The sequence below is a fragment of the Struthio camelus genome, chromosome 2, assembly GCF_040807025.1.
Source record: "Struthio camelus isolate bStrCam1 chromosome 2, bStrCam1.hap1, whole genome shotgun sequence".
Classification (NCBI taxonomy): Eukaryota; Metazoa; Chordata; class Aves; order Struthioniformes; family Struthionidae; genus Struthio; species Struthio camelus.
In genome coordinates this window covers 65481455-65492954 of record NC_090943.1, presented here as the reverse complement: position 1 = coordinate 65492954, position 11500 = coordinate 65481455, and the positions used below count along the sequence as shown (strand labels likewise).

General features: G+C 40.6%; 1 protein-coding gene across 16 annotated transcripts in view; it reads right to left on the bottom strand.

Moving 5' to 3' along the window:
* Positions 1-1620: 1620 nt before the first annotated feature.
* IKZF1 (IKAROS family zinc finger 1) overlaps positions 1621-11500 on the bottom strand; it is a 71677-nt gene continuing 61797 nt past the window's right edge. For 10 of the 16 annotated variants that reach the window (XM_068936126.1, XM_009681912.2, XM_068936128.1 and 7 more), the window contains 2 exons: positions 9840-9974; positions 1621-5451 (listed from right to left, as the gene is read on the bottom strand). In XM_068936126.1, coding sequence (XP_068792227.1) covers positions 4745-5451; positions 9840-9974 — 842 coding nt within the window. In that variant the 3' untranslated portion in view covers positions 1621-4744. The remainder of the gene's footprint in view (positions 5452-9839; positions 9975-11500) is intronic. The other 6 variants (XM_068936118.1, XM_068936125.1, XM_068936117.1 and 3 more) reach the window with 2 other exon arrangements.

Sequence of the window (11500 nt, the reverse complement as noted above, 5' to 3'; positions counted from 1 at the left end):
CATTTTGGGAACCCGTTAGAATTACTGATCACGGTACCATTAGAACGTTTTTCTTTCATCTCATTTTGTTCATACAGCGTTACAAACAGAAATGTTTCTAAAACTTCATAAACTGCGCTTTTGCTAAACAAAACAATGATCCCTGTTTGCCTTAAACATGTGTTAGGAAAATGACTGGGCTGAAATCTGAAGGAGCCAGAGACACCCACAGAGAAATCATCTTGGTTACAGTAAGCAGTAGAAGTAATTTAATACTACTGCTTCTAGTAGCAGAAGCAATTTTTTAGTAGAAGTTTAATTTGCGTTGCCGGGACCCTACCCAGTTACCAGGAGTAACTGTGTTCTGCAACGACCTCGCCGCGCTCGTGGGAGAAGGGCTGGAGGAGAGCCCTGGCCAGGCAGCAGCGTGCTTCGCGTCAGCCGCTCGCAGCAGCAGTGTGGCTTTTGTGGCCGGGGGCACGGTGGCAAGGCTGCAGCAGCTTTAGGATTTGCTCTTCAGCTAGTCTCACATGCAGACAGTGGCAGCCCGGGGTTGCTGCGCTGGACCGTAACATTTTCCAGTCCCTGCCTCTTGCTTCAGCCGTAGGCGGCTCCTTCCTTGTGTCCTGCAGCAGAAGAGCTGGCTTAAGGAGCAAAGGCTCCTTAAACCCAACTAGTCTGCAGAAGAAGCTGATTGCACCTTTTTTTTTCCTTGTTTGCTTTTAATTCTTCTCCCTTTCCACCAAGCGCAACTTTCTTCTAGCTGAGACCGCTTAACCTTGCTTGCGTGCACGGCGCCCCCGGGACCCTGCCGGAGGGGCAGCAGCAGTGAAGCCACCAGGATTTGCCCTGGGGTGGGCATGTCCTCTCCCCCCAGCCACAGGCCCACGGCCGGCCCTGAGGGGGCTCCAGTCTCTTTTGTCTTACAAGATACATCTCACTTTGCAGACATAAGTTAATTGCTTTTCAAATTTTTATGAAATTCGCTTGGTATTTTCTTAAATACAAGGTTCTCAAAGAAAAATGAAGTTACAATATAAAATCACAGCAAAAAAAAAACGGTGTGTAAATACAACTTTTCTATTAGAAAAGGCAGTGCCGGGGGAAGGGTTGGGAAGCAGTTTTTTTTAAAAACAGGTATAAACTTAAAGCCATTCATCATATTCACTCCTTTTAGGGATGAGCTAAACCATATAGGGTATTGCACTAGCACATAAGAGAGAAAAAGGGAGATAACACTAAACTAGTTTTCTACGGGCGCAGTTTGTTTAGATGTACACACAGAACAGCCCATTTTCATGCCTTCCTTGTATGTTCATAAATAAAATTACTGAAACACTTTTTGCCAAACAAATTGAAGATGATTTTGTGCAAAACCAAACCAAAATAGGAACAAAAAAAGAGCCCCTTTACAAACAAGGAATGCTGTTTTGTTTGCTCCTGCCTTTTAACTACACCCTCTGATACACTGTATCTTAATAAACTTACTTATACTACTGTACTGTTTAATATACAACATCAACATATTGTGTTATAGTATAAATAGGGAAACTCCAGACCCAGGAAACAAATCTACTGCGATTGACAGTGCATCATCATGTGGTACAAACCATTTTATATATATATATATATATATATATATTTATATATATATATATGTATAGGTATATGTAAAAAAAAAATACGGTACACACAACCACAGATACTGGCATGTGCATGTCAACAAGAAAAGTGACACAGAACCTCACACACACACGTGCATGCGTGCATACAAATGCCAAGGCAGTGAACCCATCCATTAATGAGAAATCATATTTAAAATATCAATATTTTTTAAACCCATATTTAAAGGTTAAGTCCAAGAGGGTTTTAAACTCCACTGGAGCTATGCCTGTTTACATGAATAATGAATGTGGCTTTACTTGTTTTTTATTTTAGTTAAAAACGAAAAAATAACCCCCCAGATAAGCTCTCCCCCTTTTGTAGCTATGGGCTATGTTAAAATGAAGGGTAAAAAAATTATGGCATGGCATGGCATGTATAGCGGCCTACTTCTAAGAGCAGTAGAAAAGTGGCATGACAGTAATAAAACACGACAGCATGTTTCTCTACAGTCTCATCAAATGTCACTGAAGAGGAGCTAAGAAATTACCAAGTCCCTTCTTGGTCAGACCCATTTGAAAGGTGAGAGGAGGCAAGAACAGATGAATTTATCCTTGCCAACTAGGAAAAATGAAATAATTTAAACTTTAACTTAAAAAAAAAAAAGCGCTTATTACTGAAAGCCCTTTCTTTGCAGGTCTTCTGCAGGCCATGCTTATACAACATATTTAAAAGCTAATTCCACATAGCTGTGTACAGTCTATTTTGAAGCTGAATCGGTAACAGCCATGATGACAAAACCTTAGTTGAAAGTAGCCTGCACCTCCTTTGTGGCCGTAGCCTCCATAATATCTTTGGTTGGAAGGCATCAAGCTGTAATGCCTCTTTGGGTAATTAAGTTATAATACTCGGGGAGGAGGGAAGGGGGAAGGCTTAGTGTTGGGCCTTTTTTTTTTTCCTGGTGTTGGCCTGCTTGTATGTACTGTGCTACCTAATATGTACTAACAACTTTCTTTTCACTGCTGTAGGTGCGTGCCTCAGCCTGTGAAAGTTCACACGCAGCATTCGTATCTGGTGACAAAGCGAGGAACTATGCAGGTATGCCTCTCCTTTCAGTGTGACAACAACGCCGCGCGCCTTTGTTAGCCAAGGCAAGAGGCCTACAGTTAGTGTGAAAGGCTAGGGAACGCTAAAAGCATGTATTTGTAATTCAGTATTTCTCCTCTAGCTTCAGCGTTGCTCCTGATTTACACCTGCATAAGTGAAAGCAGAAGGAGGAACTCTGGGTATTTGTCATACAAATGTATATTAAATATAACTACGCACATCAGTTCAAATCGTCCGAAGTACAAGCGTTCGTGGGTCCATCAAGTCCCAGATAATATATATGTGCTTGCAAGTGTTTTTAGCAGAGACCGTGCAATTGTATTACAACATTCCAGGTCTTGGCAGCTCTATGATTTTGATTATTTGATGATATCCATTTACTAAATTGCATGGCAATATTTATAAATTAAGTAATTTAATTGGATGGCTTTTTTTTTTTTTTTTTTTAACAAATGTTGCCCAGGAAATATTCCAGCCCTGCTGAGAGATGTTTGTGCAGCTGCACAAATTTCTTTGTTGCCCAATCTTAAACTAGGAGGGTGTCTAGGGAGAGGAATGAGCTATTTGGAAGAGGAAGTTAAGAAGTTAAAAAAAAAGAAACTTTTTTAATCATCTGTGTTTGAGGTTAAAAATCTATTATTTGTAGAAGTTTGTTATTATAAACGCAGTTTTTAAAATATCTGCAGCAGAACTCGCCACAGAGAAGGCTCACAGTGGATTTTACTGGACTCTGCAAAGTGCTACATTTTCAGGTCTTCTATATTCAGCAAAATACTGAATATTTAACCTTAAGATTAGATCTGCTGAAGTCAATGTAACTTAAAAGCACATGCTAAAATGTTTTGCTGGCTGACGAGGAAGCCAGGGTGCTCAGCACCTTTGCAAGGCTTGCTCCCTCATTAAATAGCAAGTACCAGGAAAGGAGAGAAAGCTGCAAATTTTGACTGGGGGGTTTAATTCAGCTCAGTGATTTAAGAGTAATTAGGTGCAACACTTCCAGGCAGAGCGACAAAATCTGCGAGAGGAATTTTTCTGTGCAAGCAGAATGGGAATTTTTCATATGTAAAATAGGGACACCTGGATATTTTCCAGGCAGTTTGAAACGATGAAAGATATGTATAAGGAGACAAGCCCTGCACATATTTGTAGCTAGTGCTTTCCCCGACTGTACATCATACTTTTCTAAATGACTACAACCTAAAAAAATTAAATACATCATAACTGTTGTTTATGCAGCGAGAAGAGGTTTTTTTTTTTTTTAAAGAAAAAAGGGGTTTTATTGGATAGGGAGAGAAAAAATTTATTTAAAGAAAAAAGAGGCAACAAAACCCTCTTCTATACATTAAATGCAACCCATACTTCACAGAGTGTATTACAAAGGTGTTTCTTATATCCTTCACATACCTGCTCTCCTGCCTTGTGATACAAATAAGGCATGCCATGACATCAATACAAGCAGCACCCTTGCACGTGGAAAAGTTCTACTTTTTACTGCCAAAATAACTCAGGACCCTCTGGCTGGGTTCCAGTCCTACCCCAGCAATCTGCAAAGTCATCCAGCATGGGGCTCTCCATCTTTAGTTGAGTTTAATCTTCCTAAATGAGCCAAATAATACGAAGAAGTCAGAAAATATACATGTGGTGCAAGAGCCCTATGCGCGGGATGCTCAGACCGAAAGCCAGGCCGCTCCTGCCTGTCATGCTCTCATCTGTGCTGTGCGCTCTGTGCGTGGGTAACAGTTTGGGCAAGGGAGGTTTGCAGGAAGCAACAGTTAAAGGAAAGGGCTTTCAGCTATGTGACTACAAAAGCTCCTACTTACATCACTAAAGGTTTTTGTTGACCAAACATTTTCAATAGAAACTTTAATACTCATTTTAGAAAACTGAGCTGCAATGCATGCTACCAAAAGAAAAATCTTTTCTTATGGGACAAGGCGCCTGAATGTTTCACGTTGTTGTTACTTGTACTGTCTGGTAGACTTGTGCTTCGTTGCTGCCGTTGCTCGTGCAGCTCCAGTAACGCAGCTGCTGAGGCTGGATCTGCGCCGGAGGAGTTTTAGCTCATGTGGAAACGGTGCTCCCCTCGGGTTATGTGGGAAGAGAATTCATACCTGTCCTGGCTGTGGTAGCCGCACATGTTGCATTCAAAAGGGTCGCGGAACCCGTGGCAGCCCATATGGATCGTATACATCACGTGGTCCAAGAAAAGGACTCGACAGTGTTCGCACTTGTAAACTTTCACTTGTTCCCCGTTGCTGCTGATCACTTTGAAAGCATCCTGGGAATTGTCAGTACCTGCCCTCAAGACATCATATTGCCTGTTTTCTTCTTTTATAGATAAGCCATTTCTGGCATGGGGACCTATGTGATTTGTCAGGTAAATTAAACCACTGCGTTCCTCATTATTGCTCTCTGTATCTGTTGAGTCTTGGCAGCTGTTGCTGGGAGAGGCATCCCGCTCAGAGGAGACAGATTTGGCTTTGGAAAGCAGCAACAAGTTTTCCACCGCGCTGTCCTGAGCTGTATGGTTAGAGCGAGTTTGATTGTCCCCGAGAGGTTTGTGGAGCTGATACATGGAGCTGATGACGGGCACCACTTCCGAACCACCTGGTGGTGTCTGGACAAGGGGACGCAGAGACTCTGCCCCCAGGTAACTGATGGCATTATTAATGGCCTGGTCTATAACGTGCGTCTGCATTATCTCGTTCTCCTTCTCGTAGTTGGTGGTGGCATCATATGGAAGATCAGAGAGACATTTCTCACCTGCATTGAAAAACAGTCAAGAGTTAGAAGGCTGATTGCTGCATAATTAAGGAACTGAATATCACAGATTAATAAAACAACAAGAAAAAAGAGCTTAAAAGAGTTGGTCAAATCTGCATTTCAAGTTGACATGTGGTATTCACAGTTCCCTAATATAGCTGATCAGAAAACTGCTTGGTGGTTTTTTTAACCTGCAAAATAATTTGAGGCTTTGGCAAAGCATATGGGTGAAAAGAGATTTTTTGAAATAATCATGCGGAGACTTGTGGGAGTTACAAGTCAAATGCCTCATCCTTTCCTTCTCCTTCCTAACGGGATTCCCTCCCTTGCCTCCCACACTGCACTATGGCATGCCTTTGGGGTTAGTGAAGACCAGCACACTTAGAGGAAGCCTTGTCTTCATGCTTCAGAACAGGAAGCATGGTATCAATTTTTTTCCTAAAATATTAAATTTTTAGACTGGAAAATGTATGTTTTCGTTTTAGACATTCAGTTTCTTACAAATAAACCACATCAGTAATGTGTACATAAGTCATTTGGGGGCAAAATCAAGCTAATGAAAAACTTTATTTTTCATATTGCAACCTCCCCTCCCCCCCCCCTTTTTTTTTAAAGAAGCCATATGTTAGACCCATTATGAGAAGCTCCACACGTTCCTAGAAATTTTTTGTCAAAAAGTAAAATCTACAGGAGCAGGCAAAAGGCATGAAAAAATTTTAACTGCACTTGTAGTTGGAAGATATTTTTCCAGTCAGGAAGAAAGCCATTTATAGAGCAAGATTACTTGTTACTTGTAATTTAGAATCTGATTTGTGATGCCTTACAAAAGGGAACTCAGCATTTTAAAAAATTAGATAGCACTAAGGTATTTCTGGCTGTATACCTCAGTATTGAATGCTGAGTATCACTAGTGTTTCTGAAAATTCCTTGACAGTTAAAAGTAGGCGAAACATAAAAAGTAAGAGTTGGGAGTGAGAGAAAGAAAAAGCATTTAAAAGCAAAGATACTGATTTTATGATCCTGAATAGTCTTCTCAAACAGTATTTGTAAACCATCAGCATTATTATCAGGCGTCTGATAAACCAATGCAAATGCAAAGGGATGAAAAATTCCTGTATGTTCCCAGGGACTACCAATAGCACATTATTTACAGTCCGGATGGGTTAGCTCTGCAGCTTTTGGGAAATTCAGTGGAAGCCACAAAAGTCTCTAGAAGGTCTGTAGTGCTGTCACTATTTCCTAGACTACATGACATGTGCTTGTAGACCTTAAAAAGCAGAAGATTCTCCCTCCCTTTTCCCTAAAATTCTCAACATACAAATGACCTATAAAATATAACTTAATTTGTCTTTTTTCTACAAGAAATGCTAACAGTAGCATGGAAAATTTACTAGAAGTGCTGCAAAATTAATTTATCAATAATTTCCCACCCAGTTTTTACCCAAATGAAATATTCAAAGTCAATGAAGAGCAAGAGCACAGACTAGAAAACTTTTGGCATCAAATCTTGCAGTGACAGGGCTAAAGCGCAGGAAGTCCTGCTATCTACTTTTTCCAGAAAACATACTTGCACGCTAGCTTGTCCATGCACTACAGGAAAGAAAGAAAGAACGCTCTCAGCATTGCGTATGTTTCTTAAGGGATGTAGAGTATAGATATCGTCTAGCTACTACAGGACATGCGCTACTACTTACTCCTGTTTCCTTTCCCTATTATTCTGCCAATTTGAGCACCCAGCTAGTAGCGTGCATTTTTTCCAGAATTACCCTTTCTAATACTACAGTTATCAGGCAGAGCTTAAGGCTCAAGATTCAAAATAGGCCCTGTGAAAGACAGTTGGATATCTGGAAAAACCCTCTTAATATGAATGCATACCCGTGATTCAATGGGGGAAAAAACAAGGTCAAAATCATTTGTATTCCACATGCCCTGTTTATCACTGAAAAGTTGGACTGCTCTTCATTATACACAAAATTTGGGGCATCCAGAAGGCATAATTTTAATAGCTATTTCTTAGGTAGTATTTGCTTTATGTAGCATAACTAGTTGATGGACGAAGAGAATCAACTGCTCATAAGAAAAAAATTGTTTCCAGGCAGGACTGTCTGAAACATACACAAACTTGAGTTAGGCAGGTATCATTTCTATATCTGGGAAATGCAGATAATACTTGCACTCGTTAAAAATAATAGCTCATTTTTGTGGTTATTAGAGCATAAGTAAATTAAACTGCTAATGGTTTGATGCACTTCCAGCTTTGCACTGTTCAGGGTTCTGCAGCAGGTACCTAAATAGTAATGGCAAATACACTTCAGTGCATGTGGGCTTTTTTATTTTTTTTCCCCTCTGTTTTCTTTGCTACCTGTTGTTTTAACATGGCAAACATGTGTCAATCTCACTTGCAGTTCTCACCCTCTAGTTTAAAAGGCTCAGTTCTGCTTTCAGATTTGGGAGCTATTCCAGTTTGGAAAGCAGGTTGCCACATAAGAGGGCTTCAAGAGCACTTTTGCTGTCAAAGAATTTTACAGATAATTGGCTTAATTTGGTGAACAATCTCAGTTCTGAAAGGTAATGGATTTAGCCTTGACAACAACGCGTGAAGCAGCAGACAAGCCCTCTCTTACGTGGAGGATACTATTTGCTCCTTCTCCCTGGAATTCAGGGATTGGGATGATGCCATGGTCTACAGGAGCAATGAATATGGCTTATTCCCCAAAAGCTCTCCTGGCCAGCAGCCCCAGTCTTATGTTTATCAGGAATTTACCTATTACATGAAGCAGCCAGTGAGGATCGGAAAGGAAAGAATTTGGAGGCACTTGCTTGTCAGAAAAGTCCATCTTTTCGAAGATGATTAGCAAATTTCCATAAATATCTGCTGTCAGTAGGTTGTCTTCATACACCGCACCCTGAATAACTAACTGACAGGAAACTCTACCCTCCTAAGACTTGTAGTTAAACTGAATGTCTACTGTTGCTCAGTGTGAAAAGGGAAAAAAGAGAATGAAAAAAGCTAGTCGACACCCACAGCTACACTGCATATAGGATACTTGCTAGTATCTTTTAAATTTTTAACGCTTCTGGGCTTCCTGCAGCTTTCACAAAATTAGTAGTTTTACCTAACACAGTCATGTTACTAAGGTGTCTAAACGAATCTGATTTGCCTCATGTAGTTGATACATTTTTGCTAACTACCTCTCCTACAACTTTATTCCTTCATTTTGTAAGCGTTGGCATTTCTTACCCTTGACCAGCTCCTACAATTGTTGCCTTTGGACTTGAAGACAATCTTTGACTTTCATTTCAAACTTTTTGTTCTACCTCCTGACATAGCTGAGGTTCCCCTGCCCTCATCCTAAAAATACTGATTTTCCGTTCACCTTTATGTCCTCCCTGAAGAAAGTATATTTGGCATTCTTGCCCCATTAACTGGTCTTTTTTGCCTTGATTTTTGACTGAAGACCTTCTTAATGTATTTTTTTTTCCAAAGACTTTAGTTTTCTCCAATCGTGTCTTGTAGAACAATATTATAAATGAATGTAGAAAGAATTATAAAATAATCTAGCTAGATGTGAGTGTATGTTGTCATCTGACCTCCCATGTTTTGACTCTTAAGACATATATAGCTGTTTGATAAAATACTGTCCGTGGGTCTGACTATTACAAAACTGATCCAATCATTACTTGGTACCAAGTAGAATAAAATACATAAAAGCCTTCATTTTTTGTTGTTAAGACTTGGAAATGTCTATTAGGAAGGATGCAAATGGCCATGAAGTTATTTTACAGCTACAATGTTGCACTGCTTTATAGTAGGTACCCAAAGATCTTCTTTTGTGTATTACTCTCAGATCCACATATATTTATTTCCATGATTATTATGGGCTAGAAAAGTTTACAGTCTTTGTGAAGGGAAGAGGAGGATTACCTGGCCTATGCCCAGCTGTTCACAGACACGTTCACATACACCAATATGCACAGATCTGGATCAAATCCAAAAAATTAATAAAACTAACCCTGAATATATGGTCAAATGCTTTCCCAATAAGAAATCTATGTTCCTAGGGCAATCTTGAGGTTCTTAAGGCAGCCTCAAGAACCTAACCAGTTCTTCTAAAGATCTGGTTCAGAAGCAGTAGAAAAAAGACAGAAAGACTTAAAACAGATCCCCAGATGTGGAAAATTAAACTTACAGAAGTGTATACTGGGGAAACACTTTGTTTTTCCCCCAACACATCCCTGTACCTGCCTCTATTGAGATAAATATTGCTAATTTCGTAAAATAAGTAAAATCATAAAACAAGAGTGAAAATCCTGTGAGATTTTTTCTTGGATTTTGCTTTGCTCTTTTTTTTTTTTTTTTTAGGAGACAGCAAACGTTTAACTCTTACCAACAAATTTCTGAGGCATAGAGCTCTTACGTTTGGCGACGTTACTTGCTAGTCTATCCAGCACGAGGGATCTTTCTGACCCTATCTTGCACAGGTCTTCAGCCATTTCACTCTGGTTAGTTTCCTCTTTTATGACTGAAATCAAATGACATCAGAAGGGTTAGGCACACTTGTTCCATTTTAATGGAACTATTGTCTTCAGGTTATTATTTCTTAGCTCATGTCTTTTAGCTCCCAAGCAGTTGGAAGCAGGAGCTCACCCCTACAGACACAGGCCAGTTCTGACTCTTTGTAACACAGACCCTTATGCTGATTAATCCATACACATGTGCATGTTTCCCTCATTTAGGATGCAGAAATAAGATTGCAAATGTCAGGCATCGGCCTGTAGGTAACACGAGCACGCCACACTTGTTCGACAGCCACCCTGCACTGGCATGAGCGCAGGGCAACGAAGAATGAGTTCCTAAAACGATACTGGGCACGAAGCAGCCCACCTTTTCACCCTCCCACCCCCACCCTGTCCCTCTGCACCTCTCCCCGTGGAAGAGCCTATGCGATTATCGCTTCTTTAGCAGGAACAATGGGCAAACCTAGGGACTCCGGTAGTCATAAATATTTTTGGCAGGCTACACCAACCCTCCTCCCCTTCTTTTTTTTCTTCCCTAGTAGATACTGCCGTACTTTTGTGATGCAGGTTTAGACCGTAAATGACAATTTTAGCTAAATTGCTAACCACGCTTCTGTAGTGGAGCCCTGACTTCTCGCACTCAGACCTGTTTTTTAACCCCCCGCTGCTGCTAAGACACTGTAGAGTTAGGAAGGAACTTAGCCAAGGCAGTCTTAGCTATGAGGCTCTAAGAAAAAGAGGCTACGTATTTCCCTGCAGCACTTCCTTGCAGAAGCAGAAGGCATGTACGAAAAATGCATTGTAAAAGCAGTGGCTCTGGAAAATGTATAGAAAAGTATTTCTGACTTCCAGCATTTAAAGAAAAGATAATATGTGTTGAGATCACTGCACAATTCATTTTCTTGGCAGGGAAATGAGGGAAAGGGAGTTAATTTTATTCCTGCCTGCTACTGGGATATGGTTATTTTACCTAAGCTTGTGCGTTGGTGTTAAAGTGAGAAGATAATTTGTAGACATTGATTCTGCAAGGTATTTCAGTTACGTGTACCCTGTGCTACCTTTTGCTGCCTATGCCTGCTGAAAATGTTTGTTTCATCACCACATTTCCTCTGTTTAGAGGTGAGAAAGGTTCACAGAACCCATTACTCTTGTACCAGGCTGCTTCTCAATAGTTAGAGCCGCTACACTGATTGCTTCTTAAGCGGCTTCATGAGAAGAACGTGCAGTTCCTATGCAAAGTGATCTTGGCCGTTTGTTATTGTCATTTTAAAAGCATGACTATGAAAGTTTCATTGTTCCTGAAAGATGCCAAATCAGGCTCTGTTGGATAACTGGAACGAGCAGGCCAAGTATCGCAGACAAGAACATCCCCACAGTACCAAACAGGAGAGCGTACGAGTAGCTTTTAATTCCCTGCTGCAGCAGAACGTACCGCAGTGACAAGGAGTCGCACATAATCAGGCCTCAGCCCATTAAGACGCTAAAGATTTGTGAACCAACTCTAGATGTGAACAGAATTTGGTAGCAGAAG